General features: G+C 35.1%; 1 protein-coding gene across 1 annotated transcript in view; it reads right to left on the bottom strand.

Moving 5' to 3' along the window:
- Rme-8 (receptor mediated endocytosis 8) overlaps positions 1-23,652 on the bottom strand; it is a 328,909-nt gene that overhangs the window by 51,530 nt on the left and 253,727 nt on the right. The window contains exons 44-47 of the mRNA XM_089253740.1: positions 9,838-9,912; positions 8,868-9,068; positions 8,678-8,759; positions 1,817-1,859 (exon numbers count right to left, since the gene is read on the bottom strand). Coding sequence (XP_089109866.1) covers positions 1,817-1,859; positions 8,678-8,759; positions 8,868-9,068; positions 9,838-9,912 — 401 coding nt within the window. The remainder of the gene's footprint in view (positions 1-1,816; positions 1,860-8,677; positions 8,760-8,867; positions 9,069-9,837; positions 9,913-23,652) is intronic.

The raw sequence follows: 23,652 nt of genomic DNA, 5'->3' as shown, positions 1-23,652 counted from the left end.
GCCTATACAAGAGGACGCAGTAGATTACACATATGCTTTGAAACATTATACAAGAAATCGGAGATCGTGAGGGAGTTAACAATAGTAGAGGGGAGTTTGTTCTATTCAACTATGGTATTGGGAAAGAAACTGAATTTAAAACAATCTGTAGAGGCAAAATAGGTTTTAATTTTTTGGGGTGGTCAAGTCTATTGGAAACATAAAAAGGCCTAGACAAAATACTGGACATATCGAAATTTAAATTACCATGAATAATTTTGTAAAGCATGGCTAAGCAGGAGATAAGTAGGTGAGTAGCGAGTGGGTGGAGATTAAGTTCGAGTTTTGAGATCGGAAACTGAACTAAAAGATGACCAGCAGTCGTGAATGAAGCGGGTGGATTTATTTTGGATAGATTCAAGTTTGTCTATGTTACCAAAGGTGTGGGGGTCCCAGACCTCAGCTGCATAAGAAAGAAAAGGAGAAATATAAGTTGGTAGCAGAGAAATCGGATGTCACGAGTAGAATGTTTGAGGTTGAGGCGAAGGAATATACAAATATACAAATACAACGCCACAACAGGCAAATTGCCCAACGAGATGGCTGAGAAAAAGATGCCCATAACAAATATGGATGTCATAGATTTCAAATATACAGCAACCCAATTAAAAACTAAACAACCCAATTAAAATCCAAGGAAAAAAAGTTTGTTGAGGCATTTCTGGTAGACATAATGGATATGATTATTCCAACGGAGATCAGCCGAGATTATGACTCTCAGATATTTAAATTGAGAAATTTGGGATATGGTTACGTTATTGATCGAGTATGACAATTTGAGAGGAAGAGTTTTAAGTGTAGCTCTCATGAAAACTGTTTTAGACAGGTTAATAGACATGTGCCAACATGAGCACCAATCTGAGATAGAAACAAGATTACGTTGGAAAATTTCTTGATCAGATCTGTCATTAATGCGCGGTAGATTACACAATCATTCAGCAAAAACTCTAGTGGTGCAGTTGAGGATTTCAGGGAGGTCGTTTATATAAATTTAAAACAGTGAATTTACAGTGGAAAAAAGTGAACCATGATCTTTAAAATGAATGTTTTTTCAGGAAAGCTTCTAACCATTTGAGCAATTGTACATTAAGACCAAGATTTGAAATTTTAATTTCTTTATTTAGTGATACTTTGCACGAGGACAGTACGAGCACCCAATAAGTTTCACAAGTGCTTTTTCTACTATTGACAGTTATGCATGCATAACAACAGCAATGCCAGGTATTTAGCAGATGTTTGCAGCTGTGATAGAGATTCTTTCGACATGGATGGTAAGAACTTTGAGCACTTGTTGTGAAACTTAAAGTGTACATATACTGTCCTCGTGTAAAGTATCAATAAATAAAGAGTTTTCCACCCATTATTGGCTTGTCATTTCTGTATCTTTGTTCATCTTTCAGCTAATCAGGTTGGGGTTTTGTCATACATTCCTATGCGATTCTGTTTTGTTTTGTTTTCTACCTCCCCTAAAAATTTGTATGTTGAGGTTTGAATCACCCCGTATATGAACAGATATCATCATCGTGCCCCCTCCAGACTTTCAAGTCTATCTCCTTTTATGATTGTGAATGGAATTGGAGTGTCTAAATTGTAATTAATGCTGTTTTTGCTGTCCCTACTGTAAAAAATGGCTACTCAGAATATCCAATGGTGGTCAAATTGGCATGGCTCAACTACATGTTATCTTTGATAATATCTAATATTACATAACTGCTCAAATGGCATGATGACTGAGTCATACGTTAGGGCTATTTTTATTTTATAAGGAATTATTTACCTTCCATATAGCAGCAGGTTCATCCCTTTGCATCTTGTAATGACTATAAAAATGCAAAAAAATATTGCTTGACATGCTGATTTTAAAAACTTAAAAATAATTGGACACAATATAAACAGACATATAATTGGACAACATAAGCAAAACTCTCATACATGTACAGTGAAACATCTGATTATCTGCAGAGGTGACCACTAAATGGCAGCAGCATTATTATTCTCTTTAAAGTTTGGGTACTATACTGTGAAAAATACAGGGGGAAAATAGAAAAACTTATATTAGCTGCTTCGCTCATAAGCAATTGGAGAGGAATTTGGATGATCTCTGCTGAACTATTTTGATGATTTATTAGATATGTGGATTTCACACATATTACTAGATCGATACAATCCAGGCATATATAATTTTTTTAGATATCCTCAAACTGAAAAAATTCTAACTTACTCATAAAAAAATTATGCAAAAGATAGAAAGAAGGCAAAACATAATGAATGGATTATGGATGACCTAATTAAAATGATAAATATGAAAGAAAAACTATATACAAAATATTGTGAAAATCTATATAGACACAATCATGAAATTGAATATTAACAATACAATATTAATTTTTAAAAGAAAGTGAAAAAAACAAAAATGACTATTTAAATAAAAAATTTATCAGTTTGGGATCAAATAAAATAAAAAATGGATTTATAAATGATTTCATAAATGACAAGAAAATGATGAAATTGCCCAATTTGGATGACCAATACAAACTTGCTAACGACTTTAATAATTATTTTATACATCAAGTGAAGAATAAGGATATAGGTAATCAAATAAATGACTAAATTATGAAAGCTTGAACATAAATGTGTGTGTTTTTCATGAAATTGACTTGCCACAAACTGAAATCTTAATTAAGTCAATTAACATTAATAAGCCAGCAGGAAGTAATGGTTTGACACTGAGAATGCTTAAGATTATATACTGTTATCAACCATCACTAATAATTCATTTGATTAATAAATAATCAGGAACTGGCATTTTTTAAAACGAATTGAGAAAGTCAATGGTTATGCCTATATACAGGGTAAATCCAACATATTCTGGAAAATGAAAGGGGGGACAGACAAGCCCAACAAAGGGAATCACGAAACACTCCACCAACCCTGTTCTGTCTCAAAACATTTGAGTTATGGTGGATAATCAATTATGGAAAAAATATGTGTCAAGTCTAAAAAAAGCCTTCAATTGTGAAATTTCTAAGAGAATTGCATGCAAACTAAGCACATATATGAAAAGAATGGGAAAAAATTCTATAAGATGACATAATTTCCATTGAAATATCTGGATTTATTGGTGAGCTACAAGAGCTGAAAGACTGGCAAAGTTCAAAATCTAATTGTCGCCAATATTTTTTATTGCCAATTACACAAATACCCTTCTGGCTACAATTGATCAAATTTACTAAAAACTTGTGCATCGCACCAGCTTTTGAAAAAGCCTACAATAAACCATATCGGTGTTCTGGTTCAGAGGAAATTTAACCCTTTGTTCACAATACATCACTGAACTCTGCGTTCGAAGTAATTTTAGTATGTTTTGACAACAATTTGATTTTTCACTTCATCAATCACTCCGCGATTGAAGCTTGCCATTAAATACAGATATCCTGTAGATGTCGATGATCCTGTACTGTCATCTTATATGATTTTTCCGGCAAAATCTAATGCTTGCCAAAATCTGTAACTGCCAATTCCAAATTTTCGTCAAATATCTGCTTCGACAATTGCTGATGTCAGTGATGTATTACAAACAAAAGGCTAAATTTCTCTTTGAACAGAACACAGATATGGTTTATTGTAGACTCTTTCAAAAGCTGGCACAATGCACAAGTTTTTTGGTAAATTTGACCAATTGTAAGTAGAAAGGTGTTTGAGTTTAAATAGGCGATGAAAAATTTCGGCGACAACCAATTCTGAACTTTGCCAGTTTTTCAGTGTCTGTAGCTCCCCAATAAATCCAGATGTTTCGAAAAAAATAATGTCATCTCATAGGATTTTTTCCGTTCTTTCCAAATATGTGCTTACTTTGCATATAGGTGTCTTAGAAACTTCACAAATGCAGGTTTTTCAAGACTTGACACATATTTTTTCATAATTGATTATCCACCATAACTCGAAAATGGTTTAGATAAAACAGGGTTGGTGGGGTGACTTAAACACCAATTTCAGTTTTGCCTATAAAGTCAAAATTACTAGAGAAATGGGTTAAGCAACAACTCAATAACATTCCAATGCTTATTACTCACATCTTCAATTTGGCTTCAGGGAAAAAATACAGAAATGGCTATGATTAAATTAATGGGTTAAATAAAATAAATAAAAATAAAAAGTGGCAGCTGTGTTTACAGTTATCAGTGAAGCTTTTGGTACAGTCAACTGAGACATTTGAAGAAAAATTTAAAAAAAAAACCCATTGGTGTAAAAGGGTTCCAGCTTGACTGGTTCAGATCTTTTATAACAAATAGAAAACAGACAGTTAAAATCTATACAGGCTGTCTGAAATTGTTTGCACAGTGGATATCTCAGTAACCGTTGACTTTACAAACAAACTTTCAATTATAAATAGTTTTAAAATTACATGCAGTTACTTAAAATTTGAAAATTTATTTTGGGGGTTGTACACATAAGAAAATAAAGGAATTGACTTTTTATACAGTTCCCGTGCAATTAAAAAATAGTTGCCCTGTCTTTCTTGATGCCAAAAAATAAATAAAATACACGTTTCCAATTGCAATATTCACCGAGATATTTGAATTCAAAAAATGGAGGAAACTTGGGGGGAAAAAACAGCATTAAATGTGGGTAACACTTTTTTTTGCAATTCAAACTATAAAGAAATGCACTATAAATATCTTGGAATTGTTATTTTAACCCAAAATGGAAAGATCATTCTAATCTAATTGTCAATAAATTAAGAGCAATCTCAGAACCGATATTTAAATTGAAAATATTATATCATATCAAAGTTTGAGAGAAACATTGTTTGCATGGGTGTTCCCTCACATTTTATATGGACTAACAGTATGGGGAACATATAAAAATTTGATCTCTACTATAAACCTATCTCTATGACTGTCTTCGGCTTAATATCTTACAAGCCGAGTTTTTCCCATAACAAGGAATTATTAATCCAATTTAATATGCAACTTTATATAAAGTTTTACTATTTATGTGTAAGAACTTTAATTGGCATCAGAGAATGGCTACACAAAGTAGCACTGACATTCTAGCACCTATATCGCATACCATTGCCAAAAAAAATCTTCATGTTTTCTTGCTCTGATATTACGTAGGGAATTTGATACTATTATTAGGCAACAACAATAACTATATGTAAAAAAGCCTATAAAAAATCATTCTAAAAATTTAAGATGTTGAGCTGTTTGTCTCGTTTGATAGTTGAACATTACGAAAATTTAAGAGAAATACTATGTATGTAGTAAGCATATCACATACTGTATGTATTGTTGCAGCTTGATTGCAGCTATTGTTGTGTGAAATATTTTTGTTTACTATTGTTGCCAAAAAGTTTGTTCAAAGTAATCTGTTAGTATCACTCATGGAAGGTTTTTTCCATCCCTTTGAATCAAAACTCGTATGTTCATGTTTTGAATAGTCTATTGTGTTGTTTGTTTGTTTTGTTCAATAAAGTGATTATTATGTATTATGCAACTATATATATTTAGTTAAAAGATATTCTTCAGAAGGAAGAACACCATATATATGAGTAAGATATATTTGAACTCAGCAGACAAATATACTTTCTTTACCTGTCATGTATATGTATAAAATAGATAAAGTATACAAAAACTTAAAACCAAAATTTAATTTGCTGAAAAGTCAGAGATGCCACAGTTGAGTTATAGTGCATCAAATACCAGGAATTTCAGAAAAGGACACGTATAAAAATTTTGTTCAAACAAAAGACACATTCTTTTTAAGAGGAGAGGAAAAAGTATGGAGGGAAAAACAACAGTACTCTTATACTTTCTTTTTTTTCTTCCCACAGCCTACAAAATCATGCTATTTCCTAACATTGGAAAGTAGTTGCACTACTTTGAAGAAAAGTGCTGTACTCTACTGGTGTCAGGTCATCTAAGGAAATGTGTTTTTTTCACGCTACGTAATCAAAATCGAAATAAAAATAAATTCCTGTACGAAAACAGGAAAAAAACCAAAATGTGTGCATGCCCGGCTGACCAAGTATCTTGAGTATCAGCGCTGAATTTACCTATTTCTAAGAGCATTTTCTCTCTTGCAAGTTATATACCAGAAATAATGGCACTGTTGTCACTACCTCTCTGCTTTAACAAAAGAATATTTACAGCATATATTCACTTTGTTCTCACTAGATTGTACTCTTGGTGAAAAATTATATAGGACTGATTCGCTCGTTCAAATCATCATAAATTTTACAAGATTGAGGTAAAAAAAACTGAATTTGCAAAAACTCTATTCAAAATATCCACAGTTTTACCACCAAGCCCATAGTTTCACAAAATTTTTGTTCCCCCTCTTTTTAAAAATTGTTTCTCATAGTGCCACAGAAAATTAGGAAATCCCCCCCCCCACACTAGATTAGGGAAACACTAATCTAGATGCTATGTGGCAGTGAGGTTATTGTTGGCGGTTGTCTGTCATGCCGGTTTCACATATAGAAAATCTGTATTGACACCTGAAACCGCACAGTGGTAGTTGGCTGAATACAACTTTCTGAGGTTTCCCAACTATGAGATGGCTATTATTTTAATAAAAAAACATGTTGCTGTGACGAAATATGCATCAAATTGCATATACACATTAGTGATTCGGAGGACAGGTGGCACCACTTACTGAACAGAAAACCCACAAGCATGCTGTTAGTCTTCACCAGCACACATATGAAATAGCTCCCATATTCAGGCGTAAAATATGTAGCAATAAAGCCCCTTAATGGTGATTGTTTAGAGTTGTAGACCATCAGGAAAGGAAAAGAAAATCATTTTAGCTGATTCTGAGAGTGGTTTTTCATATGTTATTAAATATATATTAAAGAAAGCGATGGGAATGCAGTCTTGCAAAGTATAGCGAAGATAATAGTAATAATAACCCCAGACCTTGAAATATAATTGTTCAACTCCATGTAGCAGCGAGATAATAAAGTAGAAGGATGCTTGGTGCAGATAGCAACAGCTGTATGATGAATTATTCCATCATATCCATGTGATAGACAGAAAAATCTGCATAACAGCATACGCTGTCGTAGGCACCAACATTCCATATAGCCATAACAGCAAATGCTGTTGTAGCCAGATGACTGGTTGAAGGGTGTAAGAACTTATTTGAGGTAAAGTTTGGCAACTAAGTAGTTCTTATGATATGTTTCTATGCAATTGATATGGTAACATCATCAGCATTTAAGTCCAGAATTCCAGAGTCAGATAAAACAGATGTGTAGTAGTGAAAAACCGACAATCTGCATAAATTTCATATTGCAATTGTTTTCAGGCACTAAGGCAGGGCCACAACTAGATGCTTGGTCACCCAGGGCAGCGCATTTTGACGCCCCCTTGTAATGTTGAAGGAGAAGTTTAAGAATGCAATTTGCGCCCCCTTGGGTCTAATGCCCGGGGCACAAGACCCGCCTGCTCCCCCTAGTTTCAGCCCTGCACTAAAGTGTTTCCTGTTGACCAAAATGTGAACATTCTGTTAGGTAATTTTTCCATTATAAAAAAATCCTAATTTTTTCTACATATCTATGGAAACTGTGTCGTACTGCAAATACAGGACGATTAAAAAGTCAGGAAACTATCTAAAAACTCTATTTCAGCAAATAATCAAGATATTTTGATGAAATAAACCCAGTTATTTAAGATTTAGCCCAATTTTAGGTTTTACTTGAAACTAAGATTAAAAACGAATATAAAATTAGTCATAATTATTTTCACTAGGCACTGCAACACCTATAGTAAAAGAAAATCAACAGAGATCATCAAAAAATTTTCAGTCTTTAAAATTTGCGTAAGCTTGGATAGTCGATGTGTGTGGGTGCTATACTATTTGGTGGACATATATGATTGCAACCAATTGTTCCTTGCTTCCAAATAAAGCCTGATGTTTTATATCATGCTTGTTTGTCTCCAAGAGATGATCTTTCCAGGGAATTTTTCATTGAAATATAGGATAATTTTTTTTTGATACACTTATTACTCACAGAAATATATTTTCCAAAATGTTTCCTGACTAATCTGTACAACAAAACCTCTCTGTGTAGCTTTATGCAGTGAAAAAGCTTTATTAAATTTGTTCAATGGATACTTCATTACATAATTTTCAAACAGAGCTTTTAATGTGTAAATTTCTACATTTAAACATGCTTGCTACATACATTGTGTAAATAGTTGAAAAAGAAAATAAATAAAAATAGAGCTATTTGCATGTGTTTGAAGATTTAAGACAGAGAATAAGCATTCATTTGAGTGGTTTTATCAATTAAAGCAACATTCACTTGTCTGATTTTCCTTATACTTTTCTGTATGAAAACACAACTGGGCTAAAAGGAGTTATCCACCAGTTAATTCTCTTTTCAGTAATCCACTTAGAGGTTTGTCTGTACTTTATTGATAATTTGTGTAAATTTATTGATATTTGAAATTTTCTGTGACACTATATAATAAAGTATATTTTCATAACTGTTTTTCATTCCAATTAATTTACAAACTACATAGCATTTAATTTATATATGTATGAGAAAATTAATATTTTTATTTTTATTTAAATTTTAAACTTCCTGAATGAAAAATTTTCAGCATGCGATCAGAAAAATACTCACTTTTCAGATAACTTCGAAACAGTTGAACAAAGACGCTCTCTAGCATCATCATTCCAAATCAATTCAGGATTTTCATCACTCCCTATCACAGTTTATAAAGTGCATTTATTATGATAAAATTTCTTATGACAGAGCAATAAACAGGAAAGTGAATGGACGATAACAACATTAAATATCTTGAAAATCCTACCTTCAAACATATGAACAGATGAACATGGTTTATCTTTCATAGCATCTATAAATAGCTCTGGTAAAAATTTTGATAAAGTAATCCTAATTTTTGGGCCTAACAGTTTATCTGATGTCATTTTCCCTAAAAGCTCAGCAGCAAGTTCTCTAACTCTTGGATTACATGAATTGCAGAATAAGTTCAATAAGTATACTATGGCACCTGTAAAGTAAATAATATGTAAAATACCAACTTGAAAAACTGGAAAACATTCCTTCAAAGAATGCACTCAATTTTCTACAAGGGTAAATGTTACGGTAAAAGCCACAAGACCAGCGAATCTCAAGTTTTACCGGTAAAGTTCAAAATTACTGATGCGAAACTGGTGAAAGTCCAAAAAATGCTAGTGAATGTTCTTATTCTGGGCTTTCACTAAATAACCAAACAAAACCAGTCATAAAAGTCCATTTTGGTCTACCGGTGACTGAACTAACACACATTTTTATGAATCTGTCATTAATCATCACCAACTTATCACTAATATGATTACTTAATTTTCTATTAATTTTAGTCACCAGTTGGTTCACACATTTTCTGAATGATATAACTAATGTGTTCCAAAAATGGTCGCATGTAAAATCCAAACATCGCATGTTTCAGAAATACTGTGATCCATTACACACTCATCTTTCATACAAGCCCTAACAATCAAATTAAGTTGAAAATCACTTGAATAGATTAAAGTGACATTTTAATGTCAGGCACAGCTTTAAATGCTCCAACTAACCTATATCTACCTCTTTCTATTTTACAACTGGTGGAAGTAATTAATGATAGACGATATAGTGACATTCACATAGAATTTTCAGTACCAGGTTTCTCAGTGATTTTGTATAATTGTTGGAATTCACTGCACAAAAAACAAATTTATTATTAGTTGTGTTTCTTTCCCATTTCAATTCACATTAATTATATCTAACAAATATTTTACCTTTGGATTCCCCTTCTTTTACCAGTTTTCCATTTGACATCAAAGGCATCAGCGTTTCCAACACTGTGACTTGACCTATATGGTAGTTTGAAAACAAAATTTATCTTTTTGAGAAAAAGAAGTGAATTTAAAAAAAGAAAAGGTTTTAGAACCTCATTAACTCATGATCAGTTACCAAACAGCCATCCCCTCCATTTGAGCAAAGCTCTTGATCTTTTCAATTGATTATTTGGAAAAAATGTGGAAGTATTGAAAACCAATTACCTCCATATTTAATTAAATCAGAAATTTGAATCTAAAAAAAATCTTATTTATTAAAAAAAACAATATGACCAATGAGATATAATAATACGAGCATCAAAAACACTTTGATGCAGAGTATCAGATAATGATGGTTTATGACATAGAAAGTTGAAATGAGAAATCTTGATTAGCCAGAATATTATACAGGGTGGTTATAGATAAACTGGCCCTATCAGGACCCAACTTGTCTAGAAAGTGGAAACCTGTTACACTCATCAGATTTTGATGAAAGTCAGTATATGTGTTAAATGGATCATGGAGAAGAAATTTCTGAAATAAAAAAACAATTCAGACCAACAAATGGCAATTCCCACAAAATCCACATTTGCCCTATTCAATACAGTGCAGGGGCGGCTAATGGGCCATGCGACCCATTATGGTCGCACAGGGCACTGCTCAAGAGAAGTGCTAAATACAAATACAATACAAATACAACGCCACAACAGGCAAACTGCCCAACGAGGTGGCTGACTTAAGAACATCATGGATCCCTGAGCCATTTTTTGGAGGCCCTACCTACTACTGCTACACCACACATGCTCCCGCCCACACCCCCCCCCCCCCCGCGGAACCCCCCAACGAATCGGTACATGCGGGAAAGGAATGTGCGTGTGAGGTAAATGGGTGAAAAAAGTTTCATTGGCCATAAAAAAAAATCAAAATGATTTCTGTCCGCTCAAGAGAAGTGCCAAATCCGAGATGAAAGGGCAAAAAAAAGACTAAGGGAGGGGTATGACCTACACAGGTAGGTATGAAAGGGCTCCAGCCTGAAGGCCTGGGACTCTATCCTTATCATTTTTCTTTTTCTCACACTATAAATTAAATGTAGGAAAAGACCACCATCAAAAATCAGGCTTGGAGCCCTGCAAACGATTCCAGCCTAGAGCCCCTGACACAGGATGTAGGGCTATGGGGGGAGAATATGCAGGAGGCGCAAAAAATAAGTCAAGCATGTGTAGAGATTAATGTGGCTGCGATATGTACCATAAACCATTCGAGAGTGCATATGCACCTTTGGATTGCATAGGAGTTTGTTTTTTAATCTGTGCAAGGACCATCAAGGTTATTGTTGAAGTTTTATATTCTGCTGGTTTACAGAATGGCAACTCCTCTGTTTTGTTTATCTTGTACAATTTACTTTTGATATGAGTGGCAACTATCAGTCTTGTTTACGCGGCCATGCTGTACGGTTGTATCTGTCTATCTCTCTATACAATTAAACTTATATTACGGGATTCCCTGCGCCCAGTCAATGTGTTTGACTATGAATTAGTTTCATAATATTCACAGATTATGTCCCCAGCCCCTGTTGACAAGTAAATTGTAAGTTTTGAGGGATTTATGTTCTTTGTGAACAAGTTCTAGTTTCCGAATCCGTTAGTTTACGTTTCGACTACCACGATGGCTGCAGTTGAGATTTCGTCAATCAACAAATTCGACGGCTCGAATTATTTCCAATGGAAGTTCTTGGTGAACTGTGCGTTGAAAGCTAAAGGAGTCTACGACGTGGTTGTAGGCGAGAATGCTAAACCGGATGCAGGTCCTGCCCTCGCACGATGGGAGAAAGCTGACGCAACAGCGATGTTTGTTATCACATCGGCGATGGAGATGACCCAGATATCCTTGATGCAGAACTGTCGTTCCTCAAAAGAAATGATTGACAAACTAGACTCGATTTATCAGCAAAAGTCCGCCTTCAACAAAATGTTATTGCTGGACAGATTTCATCAGCTGAAAATGGAAAGCAACGAGTCAGCTGTGGAGTATATAGCGAAAGTTGAAAACCTTGCTCGTCAAATCACGGACGCCAGTGAAGAGGTGAGTGATGTTACAATCACAACGAAAATTCTAAGTACTTTGCCGACAAAATACAGGAACTTTCGTCAAGCCTGGTTGTCTATGGATTCAAGTAAACAAACCATCGCCAATCTAACGGCACGTCTCATCGATGAAGAGCTTTCGATTTCGCGCAACGAACAGAGTGAAACTGCGTGTCTCAGTTTCTAAGCCGAAGAAGTACTATTCGTCGAAAAACAAAAATTTTCAGAGTCATGAAAAATCCGAAAAGCGTCTCGACAAGTCTAAAGTAATCTGTTATTCTTGCGGAAGGAAAGGACACTATGCCTCCGAATGTAAACAACGAAAGCACGACTTCAATAGTCGTTCCTCCGAAAATGGTGGTGCGTCCAATTTTACCGATGTGAATCATGATTTGCTCAGTGCTGAAAGTATCTCCAGTGCTCTACAATCAGGTGAAAATGAGTGGATTCTTGACAGTGGCGCATCTGCTCACATGACGTGTATTAAAAAGTGTCTAAGTGATTATCAAGAGGCAGATGGTCAAATTAAGCTCGGCAACAACACTGAATTACCCGTTCTTGGTAAAGGTAAGGTTTTGATTAAGAAATTCGTGAATGGTACATGGAATAATGGGGAGATCCATGAAGTATTATATGTCCCTGGTCTAAAAAGAAATTTACTGTCGGAAGGTGTACTGGCTGCCAGGAACATGAAAATAATTAAAAAAAATCACTATGTGAAAATTTATAATGATAATAGATTAATTGCTGAAGGTATTCGTACTGCAAATAATTTGTATAAAATGCTTTTCAAAGTCATATTTAGTGATGAGGTAAATATTACACGTAACAACGACTTGCAATTATGGCATGAAAGAACTGGTCACATAAATATGAAGGCTCTTAAAGAGCTATGGAACGAAATATTTTAAAAGAAAACATTAATTTTTCTGATGCCGAAAAATTCTTTTGTGAGGCTTGTCAGTATGGAAAGCAACATAAGCTATCTTTCACAAGAAGGGAACATAAATCGACTATCCCAGGTGAACTAATTCATTGTGATCTTTGTGGACCGATGTCTGTTCAATCGGTGGGAGGATCAAATTATTTCATTCTTTTTAAGGATGATTTCACAGGCTATCGTTCAGTTGCTTTCATAAAACACAAAAGTGATGCGTTTGAACAGTTCAGAAAATTTGTTCATCTCTGTGAAAACAAATTTCAACATGTTGTCAAAGCAGTCAGAACTGACAATGGAACTGAATTTATCAATAACGAGTTCAACAATTTCCTTGGTCGTAAAGGCATCTTGATGGAAACAACGGCACCATACACACCCGAACAAAACGGTCGTGCAGAAAGAGACATGAGAACAATTGTTGAAAGTGCCAGATCAATGCTGTACGCAAAACAGCTACCTAAATACTTGTGGGCAGAAGCAGTGAATACTGCAGTATATATTCTGAACAGAACACCAACAAGTCAAGCTCCAAATTCTACCCCATATGAACTTTGGACTGGAAAGAAAAATTGCCTGAATCATCTCAAAATTTTTGGAAGCGAAGCGTTCATGCATGTTCCGGACTCTCAAAAAAAAAAAAACTGGAACCCAAAAGTAAGAAGATGATTTTCGTGGGATATGATAGAGACTCGAACAACTATCGATTATTCGATCCGAATAAAAGAACTGTGAAAGTGTCGAGAAATGTCAAGTTCGATGAAGTCCATGATGTGAAGATGCTTCCCTCAACATCCAAGGTACATGTCATTCCGGATGAAAACAATGATATAAGCCCGAACTGTGATGAAGATATGCAAGATGATATGTCTGATCGCGAATCTAAGAATCCTGATAGAGAAACCCATAGGTACAATCTTCGAGATCGATCTGCAATAAAGTCTCCGTCTTACTTCGAAGCGAATGTGACGGAAATCGAAACACCTGTTTCATATGAAGAGGCGATGTGTACTCCTCAGTCACAGGAATGGAAGAAAGCGATTAAAGAAGAAATCGATGCTCTTGAGAAGAATGAAGTTTTTGACTTTGTCAATCTACCAGATGGCAAAAGGACTGTAGGTTCAAAATGGGTATTCAAAATTAAATATTTCCCAGACGGAAAAATTAAGAAGTTTAAAGCAAGGCTGTGTGCAAAAGGCTTTTCGCAGATTGAAGGAATTGATTACTCAGAAACCTATTCACCAACTTCAAGATGCGACACGATAAGGGTTCTGTTTGCTATTGCTGTCCAACGCAATCTCAAGATAATGCAATTTGACATAAAGACAGCTTTTCTCCATGGTGAAATAGAGGAAGAAATATATCTTGAGTCACCTCCGGGATTAACAAGCGATGACAACAAGGTATGCAAACTAAAGAAATCTTTGTACGGTCTGAAACAAGCTTCAAGATGTTGGAACAAGAAATTCTCAGACTTTCTAAAAAGTTATGGTTTTGTACAATCAGTTGCAGATTCTTCAGTTTATTTTGGGATATCCAAATTAAAGACTGTGTTACTAGCCCTTTACGTAGATGACGGTTTACTATTTTGTGAAAATGAAGACATCCTCAACGAAATCGTCAATAATCTGAAAAACACTTTTGAAGCTGTGGTGTGTGAAAAGGGACTTTTCGTTGGTATAGAGTTCATTGAGAAGAAAAATTCCATCTTCATCCATTCGAAAAGTTATATTCATAGAATGCTGAAACGATTCTCTCTTGAGAATTCAAATCCTGTCAGTGTTCCTGCGGATCCCAATGCTATAATCTCTGCAGACTCAACACCACTTGAAAAAGGTTCAGTACCTTACCGTGAAGCAGTCGGGACATTAATGTTTCTAGCTATCACTACTCGTCCCGACATAATGTTTGCCGTTAATATCGTGAGCAAGTACCAAGAAAATCCTGGATTGTGTCATTGGAATGCCGTCAAAAGAATCTTTAGATACCTGAAAGGTACATCATCGTACGGAATCGAGTATACACAACAGAGCTGTGATGAATCAACCTTGGTTGGTTATTCTGACGCTGACTTTGCGAATGATGTGGACACTCAAAAATCGACATCAGGATATGTGTTCAAGATTAGCGATGGAGCTGTGACATGGGCTACCCAAAAACAGTCAGTTGTGTCTACATCAACTACAGAAGCGGAATACATCTCTGCTTCGACAGCTGTGAAAGAAACTCTGTGGTTAACTCAACTTCTCAAGGATTTTGGTGAAATTATTAATGCCGATGGAGTACCCTTGTGCATTGATAACCAAAGTGCCATAAAACTCATCAAAAACCCGGTATTCCATAAGCGAACCAAACACATAGATGTTAGGTACCATTTCATAAGAGAAAAATATGAGGATAAATCCATCTGTGTGAAATATGTTAAATCAGTTGATCAAATAGCCGATATTTTCACCAAACTCCTTCCAAAAGAGAGGTTTGAAAAATTGCGAAATCTGCTCAATGTAAAAATTTCATGATTATATATATATATTTTTGACAATGTTTGTTTTATATATATGTTACCTGTAAACCATAGAATTGGTGGGAGTGTTGAAGTTTTATATTCTGCTGGTTTACAGAATGGCAACTCCTCTGTTTTGTTTATCTTGTACAATTTAATTTTGATATGAGTGGCAACTATCAGTCTTGTTTACGCGGCCATGCTGTACGGTTGTATCTGTCTATCTCTCTATACAATTAAACTTATATTACGGGATTCCCTGCGCCCAGTCAATGTGTTTGACTATGAATTAGTTTCATAATTTTCACAGTTATGTTGCACCAAACAATAATTAAGTGGTATGATGACTTGTGATAGAATTTGCATCATCTAAGTTACACCCTGGTGATGAGCATTGCCGTATGCAAGATCGAATCTACTTTTAGAGTGGGCACATTGGGTTTGGGGAGAACAAGGAATCTCTCCCCTGAGAGAAAAATTTTGAGATACTCAAATTAAAAGCATTTCAAATTAACAGAAATGGATAAAGATGAAGTACAGTATAAAGGTATTTTCTTCTGATAGTTTATCTTTTTACTGAAATGTTTGGAAATATTTTTAATTTTTGATTGTATTAGGGCAAGGCCCCCCCCCCCCAGGCTCTCTCCTGCGAACTACCACTCTGGTCCCAAACGTATGAACTCGGCTGTTATTTGGCCAAAAAATTTGCATTTTGCAGCAATATATAAATAAAAAGGTAGGAAAAACTTATCTTTATGCTACATAACATAACAGCATGTAAGCAACATAGCATGGAGAACCACGATTTCTAAAAACTAGGAAATGAAGAGAGCGATTCCTGGATTTTTTTCATCGAGTAATTTTTCTCAGGGATCGAAATAAATATTAATTTATTAATTTACATGTTTTCTCATAAAAGTGTGCAAAAGCACATTTGTGATACTTGATTAAGATTTTCCTTCAAATTATTTTAAGTAAATTTTATGAAGAGTTTTGATGCGTTATATGATACACATGTGCTAAATAACTCAAATAATCTTTTGAAGGACAGACATTTTCCCAAAAACCCATAGGAAAAAATTTAAACAGGTGTGTCCACTATGGGACCCACCCTCCGTGAACTTATATCCCCTCCCCACCAAGGGGTCATGACAAACACTTTGGGAACCACTGTATCAAGGTAATAGAGGTAAAGAAAGAAAACTTTTCAGACAGTCGTATCTTAAGGGTGGCAAAATATTATTCGCTTCAGGCGACAGAATTTATAGGACTGGCCCCAGAAGGGGTAGACCACCTAGTTCCCTCCTCCACCACAGCTTTGCTCAAGACCATGAAAAACGCACTGATTTTCATTCCAGATTTTGGCAAGAATTGTAATATATGACACATGGTCTTGGTATATTCTATTTTCTTTCTCAGTAAAAGTGTGCCGATCTACATAATGGCAGTTGTGAGACATTCTTTTCTTCAGAGATAACAGCTGTGAATAATCAATATTATTGTATATGTGGGATGCCGCACAGCCAAATATTCTACACCAGCAGTCACTGCATTCTAGTTAAGAGACTGCATGGTGTGGATTTATTGCACTGTATTATCAACTCCTTCAATAGCAAGTCATAACTGCTTTCCAGGAAGGACAATGTTTGCAGTCCACTGTTTTCATGCAAGATGAAGCACCTACCTTCTTTAGACTACAAAATGCAAAACTGCTTTGTGCTAACTTTGGCAAGAATCATATAATATCCAGAGCTTGTTACCCAATATGCTTGGCCTCATTGTTCACTAGAATTATATTCCTGCAAGTTTTTAGTTGTGGAGATTTCTTAGAGACATTATTTATAGTGGAGGAATTCGGACTCGTGCCTAGTCTCTCTAGCCTCGAATTAGACCTCGATGTGTATGTGTGAAGTTCTGTTTCAACCATTTATTGTTTTGTTAGTTGTATTCATGAACTCTTTCAATTTTTCGGCAGTTACATTGTCAAATATATTGACAATGATAATGGATTTTTATACTTATATTAGTGAAACTATTTATATTTCTTGTTTTTAAGTACAGTGGAACTTCAGTTAACGAGCGGTTCGGTTAACAAGTAATTTTCACAACGAGCAAAAAATTTGGACAAATTTTGACTTGGTTAATGAGCGATGATTCGCATTACGAGCAAAAAATTTAGCAATTTGTTTATTAATTTTCACGTCATGACAACTGAGCTGATGATTTTTTGCTTTTGCCCACACACGTGTTATGGAATTGTGGATAATATTCTCCCCTAAGATCTCCAATAAGCGTGCCTCACTAGGAAAATTAACATGTGCGAGTGAATATTTACGATATAAAACTAAATGTAGCATTGTAGTCATGCGTTTGAAGGTTTTTTTTCAAATTCTGCTTGGAGAAAACTGTGGGCTGATTTGCATTATTGAAAGTGACTTTGAAAAGCTAGCTAATGAACCAGAGCCACTACTTGTCGAACAGATTGTGTGCTTGGGGAAGACCTTGCACTGAGGGTGCACGAGGATGGCATTCAAGAACTAGTGGTGAAAAATGTCTAGGAATTGATGGTAGATGAAGTGATGGATCTCTTTTGCACGCACCAGTAAAAGTTTATGGACAGTATCTCATCTGAAGAAGAGAGAAATAAGGAGATGTCCTCCACATAAAATGAGATTAGAAAGACGTGTAGAATGTGGGAATCTGTGCAGAACTCTGTAGAAAAAAACTACCCAAATAAAGCTGTAGCAGTGTGCGAGCAATGAATCTGTTCAAAGAACACTGCAATTTCTCATTTCCTAGAAATCCTAAAAAGGAGGCAAAAGCAAGTGTCATTGGATAAGGCTCTTTTTGAAAGTCATGTAAAAAAATTAGTTTGCAAACAAGGAGTCTGTAAATTGTCCTAAATAATAGTCCTTCTTTCCCTCGTTGTTTAGAATTAAGTTATTTGTCAATCATGTTCATAAACACATTATCGTATTGTATATTTATTTATGGCGTTATTCATATTATGTATATTTTAATGTAATATTTGTTATTATTGTGTTTAATTATTGATTGAATGCCGTTTTTATTAGTCATTTTTAAGTGAATGAATAATTGCGGAACAAATTATCCAAGTCTCTTATTTCCTATGGGGAAGTTAGATTCGAATAACGAGCACATTCATGGAACAAATTAAATTCATATTTATTATCGTATTTCGTAGTTAGCTCGTATTTAGTTTTTTGCATACTTAGTTTGAGTTCATTTTTCTTGAGCTAGGTATTGATTTTATAAAAGTCCTTGACATTTTAAGTAAATTTGTAATTTCATTATTTTCAACATTGTGTTGTATTGACTGCAAACAAGATTATTTCAACATTTATATTGAGTTTGAACAAGTAGTAATCAAGAACAATATTGGCCCAAGAGGATGTCCCTGGGAGGACTCCTTTTTCACTTCTAGGAATGAAATGATTTCTTCATACATTTTGACTGATTGCTTTCTATTGTGGTAAAATATTTTGAACCAGTTTAATATATTGCCGCATATACCAGATGATGACATTTTCTCTCTGTGAGTATATTTAAATCCACATAGTCAAACGCTTCTTTTAGATCCAGAAAAACTGTTATGGAATATTTCTTACTGTTAAAACTGTTGTTTAAGTGATTACTTAATTCTAGAATGGCTATTTCTATATTTTTATTTACTTTTTTAATCCATATCGGTTAGTAGCAAAATATTTCTGACAGTGTAGGAAACCTACAAGCTGTTTTTAATACACTTTTCTATTACTTTTGAAAAAATGGGAAGAATTGATATGGGTCTGTAGTTCAATACATTATCTGTCTCTCCTGAATTATAAAAATGGGATGTACTATAGCATATTTTAAATCACTGTAAAAGAATCTGTTTGTTATAGATCAGTTGATTCAAATGACTAGATTACTGTAAAATACAGGGCGTCACCAATTGTCTTTAAAAACGTTAGCACAAGTCAGCGAAATCCCCAATTATAGTTAAAATCTCTGAAAAATTGTGGAAAACCAGTTTAACTTGACAATGTGAGATGAATATTTGTATTCATACCCAAAATTATCATAAGTTATAAAAACGCTGTTAATGATTTCAGTGAACATTATAATTTACACAAACATAATTGAAAAAAATGGGACAAATGTGTAAAAAGAAATTCAGAACCACTAAAAATACAGAAATGTCTCGTCTCGTAATACGGGACACAAGTGGTCCGTCAGATTGTTTTAGACATTTTACTAGTCCTTGGGTTCAGAAAGGTTGAGAAACACTGTTTTAAGGGATAGGAAATTTAGTTTTTATTTTGCACTAAACGCAGTATTTACTTTTGGAAGAGGGAAGAGTAGTGAAAAATCCAAGTCTGGGATTCAGTGAAAGAAGCTAGCTTGGAATGAGTTATACCAAGATGTGGGATCCCAGCATGGAGGCGACTTTTTGACAAAATTGTCAATAGTGTGACACGAAGTTTCGGCACTGCTCTGGCTTATAAGCTGTAAATGACCCTAAGAACCCGGCGCTATATTCCTCAGCTAGATAAAATGACCAAAAAAAATGTTTTTCCTGCAAATCATTTATAGTTTGAATTTTACTAATAGGCCCTGTCTATGTGTCAGAAGGGAATATGGAACTAGAGGGGGCAGGGGAGCAACCTCCCAGGGTGGCAAAATTTAGGGGGCGACAGTTTTAGGTGGGGACAAAGAACACAGTTACAAAACTACGAGGCACAAAATTTACTACGAGGGGGGGTTACAGCCCCCCCCCTCATAGCAAATTTTGTGAGGGGGCTGAGCGCCCCCAATAATTAATGGATATAAAATGCAAAGCAATGTTTTCTTGCCCCTACCCCAGTGTACAGGATGTAGTCCTATATATACGGGACGATTGGCAACTTTCAATCCCCTCAATGTTTTTTTTCATGTTGGTGCCTCTAATAGACAAAACATTTTTTCTAAGTCTTTTTGCTATAATTCTCCCCTTTTCTCTTGATTTAGCACACACGCCGCCCCTGCCCAGCATGGAACTTTTTGCTGTCTATAAATATAATTTTTTTTACATAAAGAATTTTAGATGCCAGTGGTTCTCAAAGTGTGTGTCGTGGCTCCTAGGGGTGTCACTGTGAGTTTGAAACATTAATGCGTATCAGTTCCGTGCTCTAAAATTTTTTTTCCTTTTTCTGAACTGTTCTAGAAGGCAGCGGAAAAAACAATGGCTAGGACAAAGAGGGTTGGCAAACGTGCAAGAACCACTTGATACTTTTTAAATGGAATTATTGCTTACTTAGTTGCTTAAAAAAAAAAGGTTCAAACACGCAGAAATAGTCTTATCTTGATGAACAGTTAAAGGAAATGGAGGTTTAAAATATTAGGGAGGTTTTTTCCTCTCTACTTTTTCATCTTGGAACTAGGAAAGAACGCATCCCGGAGGACGCGTGAACCAAACTTTTATGCGTCCTTTTGCAAAATTTTGGGTATTTGACGCCCTATAATACGTCAATGGCATCTCTGAACGTACTAATTCATTAGAAGTTCCACAGAGGAATATGTACGAGGTGCATGTCTGGTTTAGTAGTAATAGTAGAAAGAGTGGGAAAAGTAGGGGAGGTTTTTTCTCCTTCTTGATCTAGGAAAGAATGCACCCCACGAGACACTTGAACCTGTACTGAAGGACCTGTAACCATGAGGGTCTGCAGATTGCATGAAAGTCACACGGTGAGTTGGCATCCACCTCACACACACAGTTAAAGAAAATGTTTTTAATTTAAAATATCTTGAAATATGATTATAAGTGCAATATATTTACTTTCACGCTAATCATGGGTCATGGACACTTTATGGTCAATAATGTCATGAAAATACTTCAACTACAATAGGCCTGATGTTGATCCTGGCCAATTCATCAATGTTTACAGTTGTGTTAATTCCAGATTCAGAATATCATAATTGATCAGTGTTGTAAAATTACATAAGCAAATGTAAACTAGTTTTTCTGTCCGAAGTATTATGTTAATTTCAATACCAAACATGTCTCAAGCAGATTGGTTCTAGTGAACTCGTATAAAAGGAAATTTCCCTTTACAACTGGTGTACGTGTTATGAACATTTGCTTTTTTCAATCTTGTTTGCTTTCGTATACAGATGAAATGATCTAAGACCAGCTATCCTGAGTGCTTAGGCACTTCCTGAATCGACCGAGTCCTGACTCATTGACTGCTCCTGGAAATGAACAGAATATAAGTTTCCTCCCAGAAACTCTCGTTGGTACTTCAATTGAGATCCTGCAGACCTTGATGACCACATAAAGCGTTGGAATATCTCTGGTTTCTTCGGTAGAATGAGAGAAGGCGCGTTGACTTGGACTCTAATTAAAAGAGACTGGCATGGCCTCATGGATGAAGTGACAGAAAAGAAACTGATGCTGTCTTCATGGATGGAGTGACGGTTCTTGAAAAACAGACAGTGACATTCTAGTCGGACAGATTCATTGAGAGAGTTCAAATTTTAATGTGATATTTCTTTTAAAAACAAAAACTTAAAAAAAACCTCTAAAATTATAAAATTTGCATTGTGTTTATTAGAAGAATTCAAAATTTTTAAACTGTAATTTAATCTTAACATTGTATTAAATAAATGTTTTCAAGTAGAAAACAAATTTGCTATTCATTACTGCCATCCGCTGATGATTTATTTGTTGAGATAACAAAAAGATTAACAGGAATGTGCTAAAAATGGTACAAACCAAATTTTTTTGTCCTTTTTCGAAATTCCATGTATTTGACATGCTACAGTGTGTCACAGAATCTTTATTACAAGGGGGGTGCCAAAATATGTGCTTCACGGGCTAACTAAGCATTTTGTTGCAATTTTGTGTTCATGGACACCAGGCAATTGGGAAACCCCATTTCAGATAGAGGGCTGCAAAGCTGTTTTTGCACCAGGAAGCAAAATACTTAAAGCCCATTCCTGGTTGTTGGGTCAACTCAAATAACAGATTGTTCCTCTGTCAATCTGTCTATTGTGTGATGAGGATTGTCAAAGATTCCAGTTGGGAACAATCAAAATGTGCCATAGTAACTACTCTGGATAAAAGAATATAATTGTGAAAGTGAAATGAGGGACCTTGGTGAGAGAAATATATGTTTACTTGCGTTCAGAAATGTTTTTGATGAATTTTGCTAACCGATGTGTAAACAAGCTTAATGATTGTAAAAATCTAAAAATAATTTGTAAAAGACAATTAAACTGCTTGTGGTGTTTTATGGTAAGACATTGTTTTATATCACTTTGTTATCTGTTGATATGGGATACATTAAAAAATATACCAGGAAAACATGCAACATAGCATAATTATGGTGTATGAGCCAGGGTGTATGACCTGGGCTATAGCCCGCTAAGCACTCCTTGTAAATATTTCACTGTATACATGTCGTGAAAATTTGTGGGGATTGTTATAATTATTTTTGTAAAAAGCATGTTTTGGCCCGATGAGCCAATTTAGCCTGTATAATTGAGCAAGTAGTTTTTCTTTGTTACAGCTATGAGGATGAGGCGTTTCCAGTCAGTTCGCTCTGGATTTTCGAGATGTACAGTTAGCTCTCAATTTCTCTGTTTATGTTTTTCCCTTAACCCTTGTGATGTCGTATTTAGTTATGTAATAAAATGTTTAATATGTTCGCGAGTTGCTCATCTCTGTTTTCCACATCATCGGCAATATCCCGATAAATTAGCATACAACATCACAGTAGTTCAAATAAAATCAGAGATCGGCGGCGATTGTGACTCACGGTCATCGCAAGTGGAACTAAAAATATTGTTTTGCATATTCTAGCGTAAAAATTAGCGACTATAAATGAGTAGCTGGAAACCTTTCAACAGAGGTATTGGGTCCCATAATAACTGGAATAGAGTTAATGTGAGAGACATCACTGTCAATCAGAGGCGCTGACCTGAAGAAAACATTGGAGGAACTGAAAATTGATGGTCTTCCTGTATATACAGGACTCAAGCACGTATGCAAGAGGAGGAAGGCGCATTGCATTATTGTTTTTTCAGAAATTATTGCGGGGGGGGGGGGGGGGGCTCAGCTCCTTTACAAAATTTATTTGGGGCTCAAATGGCCTCAGCCTGTCAATTAATTTAAAATTTGGCAAATTTTATATTTGTTGCATTCGAATAAAAATAAAAAGTTTCAGCCCTCACTTAGCATATATTTAAAACCTGTTAACAAGAAAAAACCA

This window comes from Pholcus phalangioides, unplaced genomic scaffold (genome assembly GCF_987345545.1).
Source record: "Pholcus phalangioides strain wild (caught in Gottingen) unplaced genomic scaffold, Ppha-v1.0 ptg000039l_1, whole genome shotgun sequence".
Classification (NCBI taxonomy): domain Eukaryota; kingdom Metazoa; phylum Arthropoda; class Arachnida; order Araneae; family Pholcidae; genus Pholcus; species Pholcus phalangioides.
This window is presented reverse-complemented; position numbering and strand designations above follow the sequence as displayed.